The sequence below is a fragment of the Bufo gargarizans genome, chromosome 4, assembly GCF_014858855.1.
Source record: "Bufo gargarizans isolate SCDJY-AF-19 chromosome 4, ASM1485885v1, whole genome shotgun sequence".
NCBI lineage: Eukaryota > Metazoa > Chordata > Amphibia > Anura > Bufonidae > Bufo > Bufo gargarizans.
Window position 1 is genome coordinate 297,181,251 of NC_058083.1, and position 24,467 is coordinate 297,205,717.

Genomic DNA, 24,467 nt, shown 5'->3' on the forward strand with positions numbered 1-24,467 from the left:
GTATTAGCGGAAAAAGACAAAATATATTTGCCACTCAGAGGTGCAGTTATCTGTTTTAAAGCCAATTTTGGCATGTATTAGTGGCAAACCAAAAATATATTTGCCGCTCAGCTGTGCAGTCATATGATTGGAAGCCTTTTGTGGCATGTATTACTGTAAAAATAAAAAATATATTTGCCGCTCACTGCTGCAGTTATATGTCCTAAAGCGCTTTTTGGCGTGTTACTGGCACAAAAAAGTATTTTCCGTTGTGTGGTGAAGTGAGAAAACTACAACCCTTTTTTGGCATGTATTAGAGGTAAAAAAAAAAGGGGGCTTATTAGCCGTTGTGTGCTGAAGTGAGAAAATTGCAGGTTTTTTTTCTAACAGTATGTCAGACAGAGAAGTGCCAGGCCCTGCACAGGGGAGTGGCAGAAGCCTAAATGTTTCTGGTGCAGGCACATGTCGCAGCAGAAGCCTAAATGCAGAGTAAGGGGCCATGGCAGCAGGGGGTCACTTCAAGAGGCCTGAGCTCCCAGTGTCAGCTAGCAGTCGTGTCTTGACCAGCAACCCAGCGGTTCTTGAATGGTTGACTCGATCTTCGACTTCGTCGCAAGTGACATCAGACACCCCCAAGCCAAGAGTCTGTGGGTTCGTAAGATACAACCCTTAGTTGGCATGGCCCGGGAGCAGTCCCTGTGCCCTCACCTGTCCTCAACCTGCCTCTGTCCTTTTCTGTTCCCTCAGCCAGAGAAGTATTGTATGCTGTGAGCTCAGCTCCATTATACAGTGAGGACGAGCTACTTGAAGACAGTCAGCAGCTACTGGCAAGCCAAGATGTGGAGGAGACATCTGCCACTTCCTCCACTAGGCGGGCAAGTAGGGATGAGGAGAATGGCATGGGAGCTGGTGTTGCAAGCGGTCAGGCTCCTGACCCAGAGACAGTTAAGGAGGACATCAGTGATGTGCAGACAGTACTCGATGATGATGATGTAACTGATCGCACTTGGGATCCGGGTGACAAAGGGGCTTCATTTTTTTTTTCTTTATATAATAATGTAATATTATAAAATCTGGTGTCTTTGTGTGTTATTAGTTTAAGCAGACTGTGATTGTCTATTGTTGTGACTTAGATGAAAATCAGATCACATTTTATGACCAATTTGTGCACAGATCCATATAATTCCAAAGGGTTCACATACTTTTTCTTGCAACTGTATTTGCCTATAACTGCACCCAATTGCCGTTCAGCGGTGCAGTTATATGTTCTAAAGTCCTTTTTGCGGTTTGGACCGAATTACGTAGTGGTTAAATTTTTTATGTGAAACAGGCTTTTTTGGGGAAAATTGATGGGTGATTGTAGACTTTGTTCTGTATGAACCGATGTTATGTGCTGAAAAGCCTTTAGTGTAGTGTAGCCTTTAGTTTGACTCTGTTTTCCCAGGCAAACCAGGTGCAGAACAGCGTGACAGTGATGGGTCGCACATGGCTTGCATACACTACATGCCTCCAACATAATTTTTGGATCTGTACATAAAATAATGTATTTGCTGTAAATGGCGAGAGGGGCATAGTTGGAGACATTGACTTCACAAGAAATACAGAGCAGTGGATTTCAGCCACCTCTATTTGCTTCCCGCTGTTTACTGCTCCTGAATTAAAATTGGGGCAACCAGCTTCAGCTTCCTCTGATGTGTATGCCCAAGGAGTCCTTTTGTTATGTCTTTGCACAGGGAGCAAGAATGTTATGCACAATTCTGATGGAACTCCTGATCTTAAGAAACTGGACTTGGACTCTAAATCAGAGGTTCTCCTGTCATGTCTTGTGTGCTGTGGAGATTGAATGCAGACGGAGCAGATAAAAACACATGAATATTTTCAACTTACTGAAGTTGCTTGATTTAATTGTGAATAGATGGTAAAGGCAAAGTCTGCTGGTGTTGTCATCAGCATCTTCATTATGTTTACTGCAGGACCATGATGATCCATACAACAAAAGTAGGTCTACAATCACCCATAAATTTTCACAAAAAGCCTGATTCACCCAAAAAATTTCACCACTACGCAACTCGGTCCATATAGCGAAATGAGGTCTACAATCACCCATCAATTTTCCCCCAAAAAAAACCTGTTTCACAAAAGAATTTCACCAATGAAAGGATAATGGAATTCGGTTCATTCAGTTATTGTTCTAATGGATCAGAGGAAGGGCTAAATAATCAGTGATGCCAACACAAACTTACTGCTGACACCCTCTCCACTCTATCAGGGGGCTCTACTTGTATAAGCGTTTAATAGAACAGGTTCTGTAGACATCTATGTGGAATCCGCTGATGATGGTGCAAAAGGATTTTGCTTATTCTTGGCACTAACATCAACCTGTAAGGCTGAGTTCATACTTGAGTTATTTGGTCAGCACCGTAACTGCCCAAATAAGTGAAGTGTGCACTGTGCAGTGATTCTAAGAGCGACGCCTGTCATCTGCATGTCATACTGACTCACAGTATTATTTCACTACCACAGCAGTGTTACTGCAAGGCACAGTGTTCTACACCACTATAGAGGCTCTCTGCAGCCAGGAAATAACTGTTTTTTAACTCAATTCGCCGCGAATATATTTGGATTGAACCAAATTTTTCCCAAAACATTCGGCAAACAGGCGAATCAATTTTTTTTTAAATTCACTCATCTCTAATCATGACTCACAATTACTGGTGGAATGTTGACTATTCAAGACCAAGGACTCTGTATACTATTCTTGAACCGAGGCCCTAAGCTGCCTGTGTTTGCTTCTGAGTTATAACGATATATTTCTGTCTCGGTTCAAGACTACATTACGCACCACAAAGTAAAAAGTCCAGCATGCATTATAAAATCATCTATTAGTTATCAATTATAGTTAAAAAGTAATATGACTGTAACTATGTAAATATGATTGTAAAACAATACTTATGAGATTTACTTTTCCAATCCTGGACCTCAGATCTCTTGGCAGTAGATAATAAGGCAGATGAGATGAGAAAAGACGAGGAGATGGTCGGCTGCTAAAGTCAGCGTTGTAAATGTTGTATTCAATCCATGGCGCTCTTTCTATATTATCAATATTTTCTGTTTCATTACGATGGCCTTCATTTAATATTAGGCTCAAAATTTGCTGTGCCCAAATTGTGCCTGCAAAATAGTTATTATCAAGAATTAATATGGTTAAAAAAATAAAAAGTCAGCGACCTGAATGTCCCATTAGGTCATGTGTAGAGATGAGCGAATTTCATATTTTGAAATTTGTTTGCAGCCTGTTTTTTAAAATTTAGTGAATTGTGTTATGGATTCCATTACCATGGACCAGAACGCAATTCCATGACTGAATGCATAACGGAATTCCTTTAGAGGCATTCCGTTATTCATTCCGTCATAATAGAAGTCTATGGGCTGCATAACGGATCCATCTGGTTTTTGTTATGCTGGAGTCCTCTCCTGCATAACGGAAACAGGACGGATCCATTATGCAGGCCATAAACTTCTATTATGAAGGAATGAATAACGGAATGCCTCTAAAGGCATTCCATTATACATTCCGTCATGGAATTGTGTTATGGTCCGTGGATCAGAAAAAAAAAACAGTTTAAATTTGAAAATCAGCAGCGTGCTCAATGTTGCTTTAGTTTTATTTGAGATTTTACATATTACTGAGCCTATTTATACAAGACAGTGCCAAACACATCACCTACGATATTGTGGTTCAGAACTGCATGGACTTTGTGTTCCTCTGTACAACAAGACATGTACTGTATTTACTAACCACGCAGAGGCTAGTTGCATACACATTTCCCTTTACTGACTTTGATATCAAATATTTACTGAAGCTACAACATATCATAAGTGGGTTGGGTATCAGCAGACTAGGACTGCAGCTATCGACTATTTTTGTAATCGAGTATTCTACCGATTAATCCAAGGATTAATCGAGTGCTCTAATAACAAAAAACTAATTAAAATAAGTTTTCCTATATAAAAACTGTTGTGGAAATTTTATTAGGATGTGTTTTTAATATATTGTGTATTGTCATCATGTCTCTCAGTGTCAGGGTAAACCATTGGAGTGGATATCTTCCTATGTATGTCCTGTCACAGCTGCTGGGCGCAGAAGTCTCAGTTGGCGAATGGTCCATGTGCTAAGCACTGGGCTATGTGTCGGGGGAGACTGATGTGTTCAGCAGAGCAGTGTTTTGTTGGCTGATGTATGGACGCCGGCTAGGGCCCCCACGCAAGATGCGGATTTATTGGTTTGGCGTGGATGCATTCATTAAGAGAACAATATATGAAAGGAACGTGCGTTTGTTGTCTCTACTGCGCCTGATCAGCCGCTGGAGATAATGACATTGTCCTGTAAATAAACATGCATGTGGATCATAGTAACTTTATCTGGCATTGATCACTGAACAAGGCTGGACAAAGTTCGCTACAGTGGTTATAGGATACATGTGTTTGTTAGCTGGCTATGTTATTCTAAATTGTCTTCCTATGTCATCACTTCCTGTATGTCATCACTTCCTGCATCCTTGTTACATGAAGTAAGTCAGGGGATGGGCCAGCCCCTTTTCTATTGTTACTGTGACTAAATAAAAAGTGAGCAGACTGTGGAGGAGGAGTGCTCAGCAAGAATTCAAGATGGTAACACCTGTGTCTGACTCGGACTGCGGTTGAGGGATTTTTACCTTTCCTTACACAAAGCCTGATGAGAGCGGTTTCAAATATTAATATTTCTATTTCAGATGGCGAGCTTGGAAGGATTAAACGTGTTTTTCTCTGCACAGCAGGTAAAATGGGAGAGAAATGTAAACTGTAGTTTTGTCTGCTGCGCCAGAGAAAATTTCTGCTTGTTAAAAGAACATTTTTCGCTCTATTTGTGTAAGGATAAGGTAAGTGTTTTTCTGTTGTGTAGTTTTTGGTGGATCTGAGTTGATTGTACAGAGATTGTATGATGAGATAGTGATGTGTTTGCAGTACAGGGTATTGTGTTTTTTTTGTTGTTGTAACTTCTTAACTTTTATATTACTGTGATTTTGTAAAGGTTTATAGAGGCAGCAATTGGTTTTAGTGTTTGTACATTAGAGACAGCATTTTGTTTCGTTTGGTCTTCCTATTGTTGGATTTTGTAGACACTATCTTGATTTCTTTTGTGTCAAGCCACGTGGGTTTGTCGGCCATCTTTAATCTCCTTTGTGTGAAGAACATGTGGCTTTGGCAGACATCTTGGTGAGTTAGTGCTGTAGGTTTTAACAAGGAATTAATTTAAGTTTGAGCTGGTTCATTTTTAGTTTTGGTGTCTATGGAAAGCGATTTGGTTGTTTTTGCCTGAAATGTTAGTTTTGTCCAGAATAGTTATCTTGTCTTTTTTTAACCTTTCTATGGACAGTCTGATTTTGTGTTGATAAGTTTTGTGCTGGATATCAGTTGAGTGTTTGGTTATGTTATAGCTCAGTGAACAGTCTGATAGGGGAATCATTGTGTGAACATTAGTGGCAGTATAGCGGTGAAATTGTCCTATAGTTGATTCTGCTTAATGTTTGTATATCTGTGGCTGTTACACTGAATTGTAGACTTGTTTGGCATAATTAATACGGGCACTATAGTGTAGAAAGGAGGTGCTTGTAGTTCTGTGCCAAATGTATTGGGACAACTCCTAGAGATCGATAGCAGTGTATTTTTTGTAGCAACCATTGTGGTATTTGTTTTGCTGTGCAATGGAAAGCATTTTTAAAGAAGTTGCAAAGTTGAAGGACACGGCGGCCATTCTTCAAGCTATGCAGGGATCTACTGATCCATGGCTGCAGGCTCAGAATTGTGTGGCAAACCTGATCAGTACCAGAAAATGGCGCAAAAGGAAAGGCAAGTATGCTCTGAGTTTTGCTGCTGGGTGGATAGCGGATAAATATCAGGAGTCTTGTAGGCTGAAGCTGAGTTTGGAAGAAGTGGAAGATTTAAAAGTGGAAATTGTTAAATTGAGAACTCTTGTCCAGCAGGCAGCTGAAGCTAGCGCTAATTACGAATGTACTGCGAGGTGTGATACTGAGCTGCGCAAGGAGAATGAATGGTTGTCTGAAAGCCTGACACACGCACAGGGTGCTGTTGAGGAGTTGTCTGCTCTCTGCAGGAGGACAGAGGATGAGCATTCTCGGTGCTTAGTGCAGCCGGAGTCATTGAAGCAACCGTTAATGAATAATGTGTCTAGGATTATAGGAAATGTATGGGCTGTAAACATGGAGGACTGTGGTTCAGATAGTGGATCCGACTCACGGATGGAGATGGGCAATGTGTCTGATCCTGGAGTTGGAAGTATCAACACAATGCCAGAAGATTCCTCAGATGAGTCAGTGGTAAGTGGACTCAATACAGATAGTAGTGTGGGATCTAGTCATGCTAGGATGGTTAATGTTGTTCACCAAGTCAAATCACCATGTGCCCAGACAAGGTATTGTGCAGGGAGGCAAGCTATTCGTTGTTTTGCATGCAGGGAATACGGGCACATTGCACAATATTGTGATGTTGCTAATGGCAACACACAGGTATGTTAAGTACCCCAGAACCACACCTAGAAGTAAAGTGGTTTATTCAGCAAGGTGGAGTAATGGTCCCAGACACGGTTCTTTGCAAAGGCATAGAAGCCAGGGACAGCCAAGGTCTTCGATCAATGAAACAGATTTAAAATCACAATATGAACTGTTAAAATGTGAAAATGTGAAACTCAGAGAGGTAAGAGATCGGTTCCTGGAGTTCAGTAGAGTTTCTAATTTTTGTGTGCCAGAGAAGGGTAAATTAAGGTTTTTGTAAACCATTTTACTGTTTGTATTTAAAGAAAATGGAGGAACTCTGAGACCTAATTTAAATAGATTTTTCCCTTCCCCTAAAAAAAAAAAAAAACGGCTTTGGGACCTTGTAATGTTACATCCTGCTTCTTGGTTTGGGGCTGGCAAATTAGCATTTCAATGACTGGGTGGGTAGAAATTCTCCTGTACGGTTTGAACCCTCCAAGACATTGATTTGTTAATTCAGTCCTATACAGTTGTATGTTTTCCAAAAGGCTTTTGTTTTCATATTTGAGTTTCAGTTTTTAAGTTAAAATTTACTTTTTACTGAATCTCAATGTACACTCACCTAAAGAATTATTAGGAACACCATACTAATACGGTGTTGGACCCCCTTTTGCCTTCAGAACTGCCTTAATTCTACGTGGCATTGATTCAACAAGGTGCTGATAGCATTCTTTAGAAATGTTGGCCCATATTGATAGGATAGCATCTTACAGTTGATGGAGATTTGAGGGATGCACATCCAGGGCACGAAGCTCCCGTTCCACCACATCCCAAAGATGCTCTATTGGGTTGAGATCTGTTGACTTTGGGGGCCATTTTAGTACAGTGAACTCATTGTCATGTTCAAGAAACCAATTTGAAATGATTCGAGCTTTGTGACATGGTGCATTATCCTGCTAGAAGTAGCCATCAGAGGATGGGTACATGGTGGTCATGAAGGGATGGACATGGTCAGAAACAATGCTCGGGTAGCCCGTGGCATTTAAACGATGGCCAATTGGCACTAAGGGGCCTAAAGTGTGCCCAGAAAACATCCCCCACACCATTACACCACCACCATCAGCCTGCACAGTGGTAACAAGGCATGATGGATACATGTTCTCATTCTGTTTACGCCAAATTCGGGCTCTACCATTTGAATGTCTGAACAGAAATCGAGACTCATCAGACCAGTCAACATTTTTCCAGTCTTCAACAGTCCAATTTTGGTGAGCTCGTGCAAATTGTAGCCTCTTTTTCCTATTTGTAGTGGAGATGAGTGGTACCCGGTGGGGTCTTCTGCTGTTGTAGCCCACCTTTCTTTCCCATTCTGACATTCAGTTTGGAGTTCAGGAGATTGTCTTGACCAGGACCACAACCCTACATGCATTGAAGCAACTGCCATGTGATTGGTTGACTAGATAATCGCATTAATGAGAAATAGAACAGGTGTTCCTAATAATTCTTTAGGTGAGTGTATATAGCAAGACTTTCTGTAACTGAAGTTTTCTATGTTGTTTTTTTTCTCTCCTTTTTACAGGTCTTCTTGTACTAATCCATTTTTATTTTTAGGTTTTATTGTTATAATCAAGTTTTTCCTTTTTCATATTTTGGCATCTTTTTTGGTTTTATTTTCAGTTATTTTAGTCTATTTTTGTTTGGGTATTGGGTTTTGATTAATTTATATTTACATTTTTCTGCAGTTCTATATTCAATCTTAGCATACTTTTTTCCTTCTATTTCTCTTTTCCAAGTGACGGTTATACACTCCAGGACTCTTCTCTCTTTAACAACCAGAGGTTAACCCTGTATTTATTTTTATTTTATCAGCAGGAGATCCCAACCCCATTTATAAGGCAAGAAATCCCACTTATTAAACCTGACAGGGCACACCTGTGAAGTGAAAATCATTTCAGGTGACTACCTCTTTATTATTATTATTTATTTATTATTTAAGCGCCATTCATTCCATAGCGCTGTACATATGACCTCTTGAAGCTCATGAGGAGAATGCCAAGAGTGTGCAAAGCAGTAATCAAAGCAAAAGGTGGCTACTTTGAAGAACCTAGAATATGACATATTTTCAGTTGTTTCACACTTTTTTATTATGTATATAATTCCACATGTGTTAATTCATAGTTTTGATGCCTTCAGTGTGAATCTACAATTTTCATAGTCATGAAAATAAAGAAAACTCTTTGAATGAGAAGGTGTGTCCAAACTTTGTACAGAAGGTCTGTACAGAAGGCTGTGTAAAAGTCAGGGTCAGACAGACGTACCGTAAGAATGAGCCGGGCGGTACCCTCCGTGTACGGTCAAAAGCGTGTCCCTGGACGCAGGCAACACTGGCAAGGCTTGGTTAACCAAGGATGGGTTGTGGTAGATCCATGTTCGGGGGGGGGAGAAATAGTCCCCTCGTGGGGTCAGATGGCTGCTCAGGACATGAGATCTAGTTATGGGGTGAAGGCCACAAAGCCCCTTAAAGAATGGAGTAGGTGGTCCAAGGGAAACATAGAAACATAGAATGTGTCGGCAGATAAGAACCGTTTGGCCCATCTAGTCTGCCCAATATACTGAATACTATGAATAACCCTGGCCCTATCTTATATGAAGGATGGCCTTATGCCTATCCCATGCATGCTTAAACTCCTTCACTGTATTTGCAGCTACCACCTCTGCAGGAAGGCTAATCCATGCATCCACTACTCTCTCAGTAAAGTAATACTTCCTGATATTACTTTTAAACCTTTGCCCCTCTAATTTAAAACTATGTCCTCTTGTAGCAATTTTTCTTCTTTTAAATATTCTCTCCTCTTTTACCTTTATGTATTTAACTAATTGGAGTATCCCTCTGGAAGTTAGGTAGCGCAATTGTGTCTGCAAAAATCATGGTAATGAAGCAGGGCGTACAGAACCCAATTTTAATCCGGAAGAACCGAGTGATGTGCGCCTGGCCAGAGGGGTAAACTGAGTTTAGGGATCCGATGCAGGAAGCAGAGGAGGCTCTATCTGGGCTGACTTTGCTGAAACAGGCCGGATCCACTAAACCTGGGCCTACTGAAACAACCAGTACCCGAGGTAAGTGAGTCCCTAACTGTCACTTCCACCTCCACTACTGACAGGGTCACTTTTCTTTTTCTCTATCTCTCTCTCTCTCTCATCCCTCTCTCATCTCTCGATCTAACCTTGAGATGATGCAACATGCTGAATCCAGCTTCTCTTCATCCTGGTTTTAAGGACGATGAGCAGGGGGGAAAGTGGTGCCGAAAACAAAGATCTTCAAAATTTTTACTAACCATTCTAACCTCTCAAATGTCAATAATTTTTCTAACCTAGTAGAGAATTACGTTGAGAACCATCACAACTGCCTTTTCTATGACAGTACTTAGGTCAGATTTTTGCATAGAAGGTAATAAAAATCACGTCCGATCCATGGCCTGAATGTTCCGCTGTAACCCTTTATTCCATCAGATATGCCCACAGGCAGCCCCACGGGTTATCACCCGATGTCCACCACCGGGTTCGGGAGTTTCTCCCGGACCCAGACTCAATAACCAGTGTTCATTCTAGTCAACGAGGTGATTGGGTCGTGCTAAAGAAACATCAGAGGACGGGACTAGAGCCAAGATATCTTGGGCCATTCCAGGTGCTGCTGATGACGCCAACCTCTCTGAAGTTAGAGGGACGAGACAACTGGATCCACACGGGTCACTGCAAGAAGCTGCTCAACTACGTCAAAGAATGAAGAGTATCATTTTTGTTTATTTGTTTAGTTTAATGTTTAGGGAGGGAAACGCACCTCAAACTAGCCAGGGCCACAGGAAGACATTTGTTGATAGCACTGGTTTTACATTCCTAGAGGGTAATATCAGCTATAGGTTTAATAATAGCTCTGGCTCCTGCTCCTTGCTTGTTAATCCTGTATGGATGTCTGGGCAGCTAGGCGGCCCGTAGATGTGGTAAAGGACATAATTGTGTGGGATCCTCCAGTTGTGAGGAAAGTATAACGGTCAACCTTACTAATGAAACCCCCGATCTCTTTAATAACACCCATAGAGCAGATTATATCTGCTGGAAAGAAGGGTGTGACATTCAGACTCAGGGAGCGATCCCTCAGTCTTTACAGTTATTACTGGAGGCCCATGACCGTCAGAAGTTCTTGTGTGGAGTTGACGGGTCCATACTATTTCCTAAGCGGGTTAGCCACTTATAAGGTAATTACCCCTAATGCCAGAGGTTCATGGGTCCTGGTGAAGCTTGTCCCTGTATCTTGCATTGCAGCCAATTGGGAGAAAGTGATGGTGTGGAAGGAGGTAAGAAGGGAAGGGAGAACAAGAAGGGATTTGTTTTCTGGCTGGATGGGATGGGGAGTTGGACTTATGAAGCGATTGAACAATTTCTCATCCATAGTGGATGAGATGTTCAATGAAACCGTTGAGGCAGTGAGAGAGATCACCCCAGAAACATCAGTAGAGCATCCAGAGGAGGGTTTCTGTGAATTAGATGATGGTTATGCCTGGCTAGCAGACACCATTGACAAGGGTCAGGCCCATACTGACAGGAGCAGGGCAGTGGCGGAGCTATGACTAGTGAGGGTTGGAATCCTTTTTAAAGCTTTGGGAGGTCTTGGGGCTCACTGGTTTTCCATTGGATCCGGGCGAAAGGAAATAGGACATGTACTTATGGTTTTTTGTTTCCATTCCTTCTATACGCTGGAGTGAGATGTTCCTGATGTCTAATCGACTGAGTTACTGAAGCCCGAACAGACAAGATGCCCTAAAGACCAAACCATGGACCAGATGCAGAGGATTTCAAACCAGCCGGCAACCAGCACGAAACACCACCTCCTGAGTCAGCTCCCGAAGAAAAGAATCTCTGAGTCAAGATTTGTTTTTGAGCTACGTGTCAAGATTGACTTTCTGTTTTCCATCATCTGTTTTGTTTTATAGATTTAACACTTTTCGTAGACAAGACAGTTTTTTTCAAAGAAGAAGATTGAGATTCGTCGAGGGATACTGGGGAGCATATGACAAAGAGGAGGGACTGTTGTGGAAATTTTATTAGGATGTGTTTTTAATATATTGTGTATTGTCATCATGTCTCTCAGTGTCAGGGTAAACCATTGGAGTGGATATCTTCCTATGTATGTCCTGTCACAGCTGCTGGGCGCAGAGGTCTCCGTCGGTGAATGGTCCATGTGCTAAGCACTGGGCTGTGGGCTGGGGGAGACTGATGTGTTCAGCAGAGCAGTGTTTTGTTGGCTGATGTATGGACGCCGGCTAGGGCCCCCACGCAAGATGCGGATTTATTGGTTTGGCGTGGATGCATTCGTTAAGAGAACAATATATGAAAGGAACGTGCGTTTGTTGTCTCTACTGCGCCTGATCAGCAGCTGGAGATAATGACGTTGTTCTGTAAATAAACATGCATGAGGATCATAGTAACTTTATTTGGCATTGATCACTGAACAAGGCTGGATAAAGTTTGCTCCAGTGGTTATAGGATACATGTGTTTGTTAGCTGGCTATGTTATTCTAAATGATGGTGTCTTGTCTTCCTATGTCATCACTTTCTGTATGTCATCACTTCCTGCATCCTTGTTACATGAAGTAAGTGGTCGGGTAATGGGCCAACCGCTTTTCTATTGTTACTGTGACTAAATAAAAGGTGAGCAGACTGTGGAGGAGGAGGAGTGCTCAGCAAGAATTCAAGATGGTAACACCTGTGTCTGACTGACTGCGGTTGAGGGATTTTTACCTTTCCTTACACAAAGCCTGATGAGAGCGGATTTCAAATATTAATATTTCTATTTCAAAACTCATCAGCCCCCTGTACCATCAGCTCCCCCCCCTCAGTGCCATCAGCTTTCCCCCGTGCCATCAGCTGCCCCCCCCCCCCGGTGCCATCAGCTTACCCCTATGCCATCAAGCTCCCCCCTTAGTGCCATCAGCTGCCACCCAGTGCCATCAGCTGCCCCAACAGTGCCATTAAGCTCCCCCCAGTGCCATCAGCTGCCCCCCAGTATCATCAGGCTCCCCCCAGTGCCATCAGCTGCCCCCCAGTATCATCAGGCTCCCCCCAGTGCCAACAGCTGACCTCCAGTGCCATCAGCCCCCCCCCCCACCAGTTCCACCAGGCTCCCCCCAGTGCTATCAGGTTCCCCCCAGTGCCATTAGATGCCCCTCCATTGCCATTAGCTGCTCCCACCAGTGCCATCAGCTGCTCCCACCAGTGCCATCAGGTTCTCCGCAGTACCATTAGATTCTCCCCCAGTGCCATAAGCTTCCCCCCAGTGCCATCAGCTGCCCCCCAGTTCCATCAGCTGCCCCCTCAGTGTTATCAGTTGCCTCCTCAGTGCCATCAGCTGCCCCTTCAGTACCATCAGCTTCCCCCCTAGTGCCATCAGGCCACCCCCCCCCCCAGTTCCACCATCTCCCCCTCCTAGCCATGTCCCCAGTGCCAGTGAAATAAATACTTACCTTTCCTTCACACGCTGCACTGGGACCTGACGTCACACAGCATCAGGTCATAGTGCGCGCTTAGGTGCACTATGTGCTGAAGATGTGTGTATGTCAGCTTCTAGTGCAGTGCGGGCCGGCGGGGGACCATGGAGCGTGAGTAACAGCAAGTGCTTCACTCACGCTCCATGGTCACATGACACAAGTCAATCCTTGATGCCAAAAATTTGCATCAAGGATTCTTTTGTGTCAAGTTACTCGATTCAATTCAGCAATCATTTCAGCCCTACAGCAGACCAAATAGATGTACCATCTTCCCTTCACAAATTACAATTACAGTTGTCAAGGTTCTCAGGTCTCAACCAGTATAATTTTCCTGACCGAATCTGTATGAATACATGGTCAGTGAGTCAGGTGCCCATTCTAGCCTTTGAATGCTAATTAATGCATTAACTGGGGGACAGTGAATACATTTGAGGTGACTGAGGCTCATTTCTAGTATAGGTAGACATCCAGAGTCCATTATAGGGCTGAAGGGTCCCAGAGTTGTCTGACCATAATTCTCAGTTTTATGCCCTAACAACTTTTAGTACACAAGCTAATGTACTCATAAACAGATATATGCCTGTACATTATAGTAAAAAATCTAAATGAAATGTCCCTCTATGGGAATGAGAAAAAGCAGATGAATAAAACAAAGTAATGTTGAAATAAAAACACACAAGAATAGTAATTGACTCCAAGATATGGATATCTCTTATGAAATGCTTTTTTTTGTGTGTGTGTGTGTCGTTGATCTAGAGGTTTGGCCCTGCGTTTGGAAAATTTATATAATTTGGTGAAGAAATATGACTATGAAAGAATTTTCTAACAAATAATCAAATTGATAAATTCTCTTAAGATATAGGAGTTTTGGTTATAACATGATAGGGGTATATTTTTTTTATTCTCTCCATGACTGAGCCAAAGGGGTGGGGGGATATTATGATATTTATTGTATATTGTTTATGAGCTAAATATAACATTGAAAATATAAGTTCTAAAACATAACAAAGTATACTTAAATTTTTAACATTGTTTAGGAGGATCAATGTTCTCCTTGCAGAAATGAATAAATAAAAACTGCTGAATTTTTTCCCCTGCATTTTTGGAAAAATTAAAATTAAACTCTTATGTAAATGCACCAAAGATGACACCTACATAAAATACCATATAAAGCGACTAAATACTGCATCTCTGGATTTCTTATAGTCAACATTCAATAAATGTTTTATCAGTCGAACTTACCAGATTTTGGGTAGGTGACAAGAAATACGTCACTGTCCCGAACCTTCATATGTTCAATAGAATCTACAACTTCGGGAGTTGCCAAGTCTTTCATGAAGTATATGCCCTTATGTTTAAATATTAAAGACTCTAGTGCCTGGTGGGCCATTGCAACTTTCTGAAATCTAGAAATGTATAATTTGCACAAATTTGTTAAAATATTTCCTGATAGCTAAGGCAGCAATAATTTGTTAAGAAGGCATTACCTTTGTCCTTACTATTGGGGTTTTTCTGCTTGTTAACTGTGGCAATAGATGCAAAAGCCAGAGTAATATCCATTTATATTAAACTGAACTGTTGATTCTCTGGAAAATATTTTTTTTTCCTGCCCTTTTACTTTGATGTTTTGAACCAGAAGGAACTCAGAAATCAATAGAATAAAAGACATTTGTGAATCATTAATCAGACTAGAATTGAGTCAAACTTTTAGAGAGCAAAATTAATTCTAGTGGTTTAACTCTTTTGCTGCCTTAGTATTCTTTGCTGTTCTGCACTCACTTGATTTAATGTGATACTCCGGTTCAAGAAAAATAAAAATTCACATTCAGGGTCCATTCACACGTCCGTTGTTTCTTTCCTGATCTGTTCCGTTTTTTGCGGAACAGATCTCGACCCATTCATTTTCAATGGGTCCTGAAAAAAATTCAAACATTGTGCTGTCCGATTTTTTTCAGGACCCATTGAAAATGAATGGGTCCAGATCTGGTCCAGATCTGTTCCGCAAAAAACAGAACAGATCAGGAAAGAAACAACGGACGTGTGAATGGACCCTAAGGCTACATTCACACATCAGTATTTTTCTATATCCCGAATTTTGGTCCGTTTTTTGCAGATCCGTTGTTCCTGAAAATGTTTCCGTATGTCATCCGTATGTCACCCGTTTTTTGCGGATCCGCAAAAAACGGAAACATGTATAAATTTCACAAAGCAAATAAAGTTGTTTGGATTTCTTTGAAATTTAAAAAAAAAAAAAGGGAATAAGTGATTTCTGTGGGCAGGATTTAATTTCCAGGAACGGATTCCGCATAAAACGGATGACATACGTAATGACATACGAATGTCATCCATTTTTTGCGGAACCATTGACTTTGTATTGTACCAGGATCCGATTTTTGCGGAAAAGAATAGGACAAGTTTTATATTTAATTGGACACGCAGAACGGAACAACGGAAACGGACAGCACAAATTGTGTTGTCCGATTTTTTCCAGGACCCATTGAAAATGAATGGGTCCAGAACTGGTCCTGATCTGTTCCGCAAAAAACGGAACAGATCAGGAAAGAAACAACGGACGTGTGAATGGACCCTTACTGGGGAAAAAACTGAATACTTACCTGGTGACCTTCTTTTTAACTTTTTAGCTGCAGGTCCACAATTTTTGGGCTCCTCTTCTCACACAGGCTTATGCATACTTTGTATTTGGTAGCCCAAGACACTTCCTTCTGCCCTTGGATTGACCAGGACTGAACATGTGAACAGTGCTGGCCAATCCAAGAGCCACTGTAGAAGTGGCAAGTGTCTTGGGCTAACGATACTCAGTGTGCATCCGATCAGTGGATCTCCAGCTAAAAGATGGAAAGCAGGTCTCAATGTAAGTTTCTGTTTGTTTCCCGGTTAATGTGAATGTTTTTTCTTGAACTGGAGGGTTGCTTTTATCATCAAAAACTTCTGAATGCTTTGCAGTACATGCCATATAATTTATCAGACTTTTCATCTTTAGTATTTTAGATGAACTAATGATAATTATCATAATCATGTTTTATTAGGCCCTCTTGTACCTCCAAAACAGCTGTAACCCATTCAGGCATGAACTGTTCTAGACTCCTGAAGGTGTCCTGTGAAATGTGGCAGCAAGACACTAGCAGTTACATCCACATTAATGTCAGGACCAAATGTTTCCCATCCAAACCTTGCCCAGAGCATTACCTCCTTTAGCTTGCCTTCTTCTCAAAGTGTGTAGTGGTTTTTTCTCTTCCCCAGGTATGCAATTTAAACCCAGCCAGTTGCCATACTCCATTGTAGTCACATTATGCATGTGGTCATCAGGACACTCAGACAGGTCTGTGGCTAAGCAGCAAGTCGCACTACACAGTGGGGGTAATTTATGGCAAATACATTTAAGGTACCTTTTGTCTAGATATGTTACTCCAGTTTTTCTATGCCACACCAAAACTGTGGGTAAATTTGGAATTTCTTGTGACTTTTTAAAAAGTTACAGTGATAAATCTGAAGTTAATTAACCACTTCAGCCCCCCTAGCTTAAACCCCCTTAATGACCAGACCACTTTTTACACTTCGGCACTACACTACTTTCACGGTTTATTGCTCGGTCATACAACTTACCATCCAAATGAATTTTACCTCCTTTTCTTCTCACTAATAGAGCTTTCATTTGGTGGTATTTCATTGTTGCTGACATTTTTCAACTAAAACTCCATTTCTATATAAATTTTTCTCTAAATGTATTGTTCTACATGTCTTTGATAAAAAAAATGCAATAAGTGTATATTTATTGGTTTGGGTAAAAGTCATAGCGTTTACAAACTATGGTGCAAAAAAATTAATTTACACACTTTGACTTTCTGAGCACCTGTCATGATTCCTGAGGTTCTACAATGCCCAGACAGTAAAAACACCCCACAAATGACCCCATTTTGGAAAGTAGACACCCTAAGGTATTCGCTGATGGGCATAGTGAGTTCATGGAAGTTTTTCTTTTTTGTCACAAGTTAGCGGAAATGGAATTTATTTTTTATTTTTCTTACAAAGTCTCATATTCCACTAACTTGTGACAAAAAAATTAAATTTTACATGAACTCGCCATGCCCCTCACCAAATACCTTGGGGTGTCTTGTTTCCAAAATGGGGTATTTATACTGCCCTGGCATTTTAGGGGCCCTAAAGCGTGAGAAGAAGTCTGGAATCCAAATGTCTAAAAATGCCCTCCTAAAAGGTACTCATTGGAATTTGGGCCCCTTTGCGCACCTAGGCTGCAAAAAAGTGTCACAAATGTGGTATCGCCGTACTCAGGAGAAGTAGGGCAATGTGTTTTGGGGTGTATTTTTACATATACCCATACTGTGTGTGAGAAATATCTCTGTAAATGAAAACATTTTAAATTTTTTTTATACAAAGTTGTCAATTTACTGAGATATTTCTCTCACCCAGCATGGATATATGTAAAAATACACCCCAAAACACATTGCCCTACTTCTCCTGAGTACGGCGATACCACATGTGTGACACTTTTTTGCAGCCAAGATGCGCAAAGGGGCCCAAGTTCCAATGAGTACCTTTAGGATTTCACAGGGCATTTTTACGCATTTGGATTCCGTGAGGGGTACGGTGAGTTCATGTAAGATTTTATTTTTTGTCACAAGTTATTGGAATATGAGACTTTGTAAGAAAAAAATAAAAAAAATAAAATAATTCCGCTAACTTGTGCCAAAAATAAATAAATCTTCTATGAACTCGCCATGCCCCTCAAAAATGATCTTTATAGCGCCGCAACGATTTTACAGTGTTTTTGCAGTGATCAGAAAAAAAAATGTCTGTCACTGCGGTGGGGCGGACTGAACGCAAGTGTGCGCACAAGATCAGGCCTGATCGGGCGAACACTGCGTTTTTTGTAGAGCCTATAGAACATGTCCTATTCTTGTCTGCAATTGCGGACAAGAAAAGGCATTTTCTATATAGTTCTGGCAATGTGCGGATCCGCAAAATGCGGAAAGCACATTGCCGGTGTCCGTGTTTTGCGGATCCGCGGATCCGCAAAACACATAGGGACGTCTGAATGGAGCCTTACAGGGGGGTGATCAATGACAGGGGGGTGATCAGGGAGTCTATATGGGGTGATCAGGGGTTAATAAGTGACAGGGGGGGTGTAGTGTAGTGTGGTGATTAGTGCTACTTACAGAGCTACCTGTGTCCTCTGGTGGTCGATTCAGGACCAGGTAGCAGGTATATTAGACGCTGTTAACAAAACAGCGTCTCATATACTTTTTTAGGGTTAAAAAAATCGCATCTACAGCCTGCCAGCGAATGATCGCTGCTGGCAGGCTGTAGATTAACTTCTCAGCCGCGCGTCGCTGTGCGCGCACACTCATGCTCGCGCGCGTTAACGCAAAATCTCGGCTCTCGCGAGATGACGCGCCAATGCGTCCATGAGGAATAACCCGGCCGCCTGCAGGAGGCATCCCTGCGTTAGGCAGTCGGGAGAAGGTTAAAGGCTATGTACACCTTTGGGGGATTTTTTTTTTATAAATGAGCTAAAAATACGTTTTCCAATTTGTATTTATTCAAAATATGGAGGTTTTTTTTCTCTGTACAGAGCTGAAATGCTCTTTTAACAGGATCTGTATTTTCTCTCTTTTACATCAAGCAGGGAGATGACTTATCTCTGCTCTCAGACCTTATAAACACTCATCAAAGCTCAATCCTTATCTTACTGACAAGAATGTGGCTTAAATAAGTGTTTATGCCCTCTTAGTAATTTAGAGATAAGGGTTATTAGGTGACTGGCACAAAGTGGCAGTGAAAGTACCAGTCACACAGTTAGAAAAACTGCCAACCCTTTTAATAAAGACCAACTGGAAATGATTTTCAGACCCAAATGAGTAAAATGCAATCATAATAAAAATTTCCTCAGAAGATGTACATAGTCTCCAAAGGGTTTGTGTGATCTCATACATTGGGAACATATTGCTAGGATATGCCCCTTAGTGTCTGATAGGTGCCGGTCCCACCTCTGGCACCTGCACATATCTTTAGAATGGAGCCCGCAAAGTGAAGGAGGGCGCATTGTGCATGCGCGGCTGCCTCTATTAAATTCTATGGGATTGCCAAGAATAGTTTAGCACTGGCTCAGCAATTTCTGTCAGTCCCATAAAAGTGAATGGGGTGGTGGCCGCGCTTGCGTGGTGCACTTCAAATTCATTTCAGTGGGAGTTTGGAAAATAGCCAAGAGAGTCATTATTTTCGGCAGTCCCACAGAAATGAATGGAGGGCAGACGCAAATGTACAGTGCACACTCCTTCACTTTGCAGTCTCCATTCTAGGTGGGACCCGCACCTATCAGACACTAGGGGCATAGCCTAGTGATATAACATCGATGTATGAGATGACACAACCCCTTTGACATTACTAACCAGGGCCACATTGCCCCCACTCTTAATACTGGAGTTAGAGAGGTGTTAAAATGCAAATGTCACAAAGTATTTCCACAATTAAGTCCAAACAGTTGCAAAGGCCTATTTTGTGACTTTTTGAAACAAGAATTCTGTAGCGCAGAGCTTGTTAAATTCATATCCAGAATTAACTTTTATAGCAATTTGTGTTCTAGTAGCTCTTCTGTGGGATAGGCTGGCTAGTCTTTGCTTTCCACACAAATCAATGACTTTTGGGTGCACATGATCCTTTTGCTGGTTCACCAGTTAGCCTTTCTTAGACCACTTTTTGGTATGTACGAGCCAATGCATATTGGGAACACTTCATTAGGCTTGTCGTTTTGTAGATGCCAGTCATCTAGCCATCACAATTTGGCTATCAACAAAGTCCCTCATACACATGCTAAGTTTTCCTAATTCCAACACTTGAACTTCAAGAACTGATCATTTCCTGCCTGATATATCCCACCACTTGATGGGTGCCATTATCACAGGATTATCAATGTTATTCCCTTCATTTGTCAGGGGTTTTAGGCTCCCTTCACACACAAATTTTTGTGCCAAACTATATGTTTTTCTTTGCATGTCACAATAATTTTTTTTATCATGTTGTTTAGTGACATTTTCCTCTTTTGACATGTCTGAATGGAATTTATTCAGCCGCTTTTTCCCTATAGAGAAGAGGGTGAAAAATGTATAAAAAAAACATTTCTTCAACCAGTGGCGTACATAGAGAAGTAAGGGCCCCATAGCAAGGATCAAACCAGGCCCCCCCCCCCCCCCCCCATAGAACAGAAGGGTTTCTGCCTAAACCATTTTCAATGACCATTGGGACATTTTTCCACTGCTAAAAGTTGTTCCTTAAGAGGGTAGAGTCCTGACCAAGTTTTCACCTCCAGTAGAAGAGGAGATAATCCCAACTAAGACTGGGCCGCTCTTGCCCTGGGCCCTTCAGCAGTCGCATGGTCTGCCGCTATGGTAGTTATGCCCCTGGCTTCAACATTCTGTGCTTTAAAAAATATATAAAATTAAAGACATCATAGTCAAAAAGCCGCTAAATTGAAACAAAGCCGCTAACAAAAAAATGCATGTGTTATGCATTTCATATTTCCCATAGATTTTCAGCGAACATCTGGAGCTGGCAAAAAAAATGCTAATGCAAAAGTTAGTATATGTGAGATTGTGAAACAGCTCTTATTGCATGAACACTGTTTTTTAGTTGTTTGGCCACAAGAGGCCGCTGTTTCCCCACACAGCTAAACAGACTGCTCAGATTAAAATATTCATAGGAGGTAGAGCTGTGTGTCTAAAGGAAGGAAGCTGGCGTCCATCTTAGTTGCAGACTGGAAAAGTGTGTGAGAGAAGAAATCCATCCTAGCGTGGATTCACCCTTTTGCGATCAGGACTGCAACCAAGTGAAGCTGATCATGTCCAGGACCCGGATCTCATCCAGAAAGAGGAGTACTGCTGCTCAGGAGTCAGAGGATGTCTGCCAGGAGTGCTGATGAGCGCTAAGGAACAGATTACCCATTCTGTGGTACCGCATGTTCATTTGAAAGACTGCTTGTTCGGTGTGGAGGCACGAAACGGAACCCACGGAAGCACTACGTAGTGCTTCCGTAGGGTTCTGTTCCGTGGTTCCATTCCGTTCCGCACCGCATCTCCGGACCAATTCAAGTGAATGGGTCCGCATCCATGATGCGGAATGCACACAGCCGGGCCCCGTGTATTGTAGACCCGCCGTATGCGGGCCGCAATACAGCAACGGAGGGGCAATGGCCATGTGAATGAGCCCTAATGCAAACTTTGAAAGCAGCAGAATACCACTTCAAAAAATACAACTCATTTTGTGGCAGAAGAATTCAATTAGATCTGATACAGATTTTCTGCTGTGGAAAACCAGACCAGTCACATGTGGTTGTGCTATTAGAAAAAAACACAGAAATATAGTGGCAAATCTGGGGGAGCTGCTCAACCCCTAACACTGTAGCATGTTTTTCATTGGGGGAGCAGCCCCACCGCATGTGGACCGCAGCAACCGACTATCCCCAGCAAAAAAATGTTTGCATACGGTGGAGGATGACGGCGCGGTCCACATGCACCACAAAGGCATCCTACACAAAACGGAGCATTGTGCGGATGAAAATATAATCATATAAATCACAGAAAAAATGCACCAAACGGATATGCCACTGACTATACTGGCTAGTCATAAATGCAGATATTAAAAGCTGAGACTTTTGCCAATATATTCCTGTCAGGAAGATATCGGAGCCCAACATGCACCACGTCACGGTTCTTAGCATGGCAAGGGGTCCTACCACTAAGCTACCTATGGTGTGAACAAGGTCTGAAGGTGATGTAATCCAGCTCACAGCCAAGCTTCCACACAACCGCCTAGCAGGACAACTAGTGCAATGTGAACAAAGCCAGACTGTAAGCCACACCCATATCAGACCATGTGATGGAGGCTACCAGGTGCAAAGGAGAGTGTTTGAATGCCAGTTAAAGGCACATACACTACATATAAAACAAGACAAAAACACAGAAATATAGTGGCAAATCTGGGGGAGCTGCTCAACCCCTAACACTGTAGCATGTTTTTCATTGGGGGAGCAGCCCCACCGCATGTGGACCGCAGCAACCGACTATCCCCAGCAAAAAAATTTTTGCATACGGTGGAGGATGACGGCGCGGTCCACATGCACCACAAAGGCATCCTACACAAAACGGAGCATTGTGCGGATGAAATTTTTTTGCTGGGGATAGTCGGTTGCTGCGGTCCACATGCGGTGGGGCTGCTCCCCCAATGAAAAACATGCTACAGTGTTAGGGGTTGAGCAGCTCCCCCAGATTTGCCACTATATTTCTGTGTTTTTGTCTTGTTTTATATGTAGTGTATGTGCCTTTAACTGGCATTCAAACACTCTCCTGTGCACCTGGTAGCCTCCATCACATGGTCTGATATGGGTGTGGCTTACAGTCTGGCTTTGTTCACATTGCACTAGTTGTCCTGCTAGGCGGTTGTGTGGAAGCTTGGCTGTGAGCTGGATTACATCACCTTCAGACCTTGTTCACACCATAGGTAGCTTAGTGGTAGGACCCCTTGCCATGCTGAGAACCGTGACGTGGTGCATGTTGGGCTCCGATATCTTCCTGGCAGGAATATATTGGCAAAAGTCTCAGCTTTTAATATCTGCATTTATGACTAGCCAGTATAGTCAGTGGCATATCCGTTTGGTGCATTTCTTCTGTGATTTATGATTATACTTTCATCCGCACAATGCTGCGTTTTGTGTAGGATGCCTTTGTGGTGCATGTGGACCGCGCCGTCATCCTCCACCGTATGCAAAAATTTTTTTGCTGGGGATAGTCGGTTGCTGCGGTCCACATGCGGTGGGGCTGCTCCCCCAATGAAAAACATGCTACAGTGTTAGGGGTTGAGCAGCTCCCCCAGATTTGCCACTATATTTCTGTGTTTTTGTCTTGTTTTATATGTAGTGTATGTGCCTTTAACCACTTAAGGACCACAGGTTTATACCCCCCTAGTGACCAGGCCCTTTTTTACAAATCGGCACTCCACAACTTTAGCGGTTTATTGCTCGGTCATGCAACTTACCACCCAAATTAATTTTACCTCCTTTTCTTCTCACTAATAGAGCTTTCATTTGGTGGTATTTCATTGCTGCTGACATTTTTACTTTTTTTGTTATTAATCGAAATTTAACGATTTTTTTGCAAAAAAATGAAATTTTTCACTTTCAGTTGTAAAATTTTTGCAAAAAAAACGACATACATATATAAATTTTTCGCAAAATTTATTGTTCTACATGTCTTTGATTAAAAAAAAATGTTTGGGTAAAAAAAAAATGGTTGGGGTAAAAGTTATAGCGTTTACAAACTATGGTACAAAAATGTGAATTTCCGCTTTTTGAAGCAGCTCTGACTTTCTGAGCACCTGTCATGTTTCCTGAGGTTCTACAATGCCCAGACAGTAGAAAAACCCCACAAATTACCCCATTTCGGAAAGTAGACACCCTAAGGTATTCACTGATGGGCATAGTGAGTTCATAGAACTTTTTATTTTTTGTCACAAGTTAGCGGAAAATGATGATTTTTATTTTTTTTTTTTTTTTTCTTACAAAGTCTCATATTCCACTAACTTGTGACAAATAAAAACTTCCATGAACTCACTATGCCCATCACGAAATACCTTGGGGTGTCTTCTTTCCAAAATGGGGTCACTTGTGGGGAAGTTATACTGCCCTGGCAATTTAGGGGCCCAAATGTGTGAGAAGTAGTTTGCAATCAAAATGTGTAAAAAAATGGCCTGTGAAATCCGAAAGGTGCACTTTGGAATGTGTGCCCCTTTGCCCACCTAGGCGGCAAAAAAGTGACACACATCTGGTATCGCCGTACTCAGGAGAAGTTGGGGAATGTGTTTTGGGGTGTCATTTTACATATACCCATGCTGGGTGAGAGAAATATCTTGGCAAAAGACAACTTTTCCCATTTTTTTTATACAAAGTTGGCATTTGACCAAGATATTTATCTCACCCAGCAAGGGTATATGTAAAATGACACCCCAAAACACATTGCCCAACTTCTCCTGAGTACGGCGATACCAGATGTGTCACACTTTTTTGCAGCCTAGGTGGGCAAAGGGGCACATATTCCAAAATGCACCTTTAGGATTTCACCGGCCATTTTTTACAGATTTTGATTTCAAACTACTTCGCACACATTAGGGCCCCTAAATTGCCAGGGCAGTATAACTACCCCACAAGTGACCCCATTTTGGAAAGAAGACACCCCAAGGTATTCCGTGAGGGGCATGGCGAGTTCCTGGAATTTTTAATTTTTTGTCACAAGTTAGTGGCATATGAGACTTTGTAAGAAAAAAAAATAAAAAAATAAAAATCATCATTTTCCGCTAACTTGTGACAAAAAATAAAAAATTATAGGAA

General features: G+C 41.9%; 2 protein-coding genes across 3 annotated transcripts in view; one reads left to right on the plus strand and one right to left on the minus strand.

Annotated features, from left to right (window-relative positions):
* Positions 1 to 14,670, minus strand: part of LOC122936196 (amine sulfotransferase-like) — a 138,758-nt gene extending 124,088 nt beyond the window's left edge. Inside the window, exons 1-3 of one of the 2 annotated variants that reach the window (XM_044292284.1) lie at positions 14,542 to 14,649; positions 14,297 to 14,460; positions 2,942 to 3,150 (exon numbers count right to left, since the gene is read on the minus strand). In XM_044292284.1, coding sequence (XP_044148219.1) covers positions 2,942 to 3,150; positions 14,297 to 14,444 — 357 coding nt within the window. In that variant the 5' untranslated portion in view covers positions 14,445 to 14,460; positions 14,542 to 14,649. Of the gene's footprint in view, positions 1 to 2,941; positions 3,151 to 14,296; positions 14,461 to 14,541 lie in introns of both variants that reach the window. The other variant, XM_044292285.1, reaches the window with a different exon arrangement.
* LOC122936197 lies at positions 4,643 to 10,144 on the plus strand. The gene is made up of 3 exons (XM_044292286.1): positions 4,643 to 6,356; positions 8,382 to 8,467; positions 9,414 to 10,144. Exons 1-2 carry the CDS (start codon positions 5,724 to 5,726, stop codon positions 8,448 to 8,450), a joined length of 702 nt encoding a protein of 233 aa, XP_044148221.1. The 5' UTR covers positions 4,643 to 5,723; the 3' UTR covers positions 8,451 to 8,467; positions 9,414 to 10,144.
* Positions 14,671 to 24,467: the final 9,797 nt, after the last annotated feature.

Coding starts and splice junctions, on each gene's coding strand:
- LOC122936197 (XM_044292286.1), top strand. CDS start 5,724: ATGGAAAGCATTTTTAAAGAAGTTGCAAAGTTGAAGGACACGGCGGCC. Junction 6,357..8,381: donor ATTCCTCAGATGAGTCAGTG/GTAAGTGGACTC, acceptor TTATTTTATCAG/CAGGAGATCCCAACCCCATT.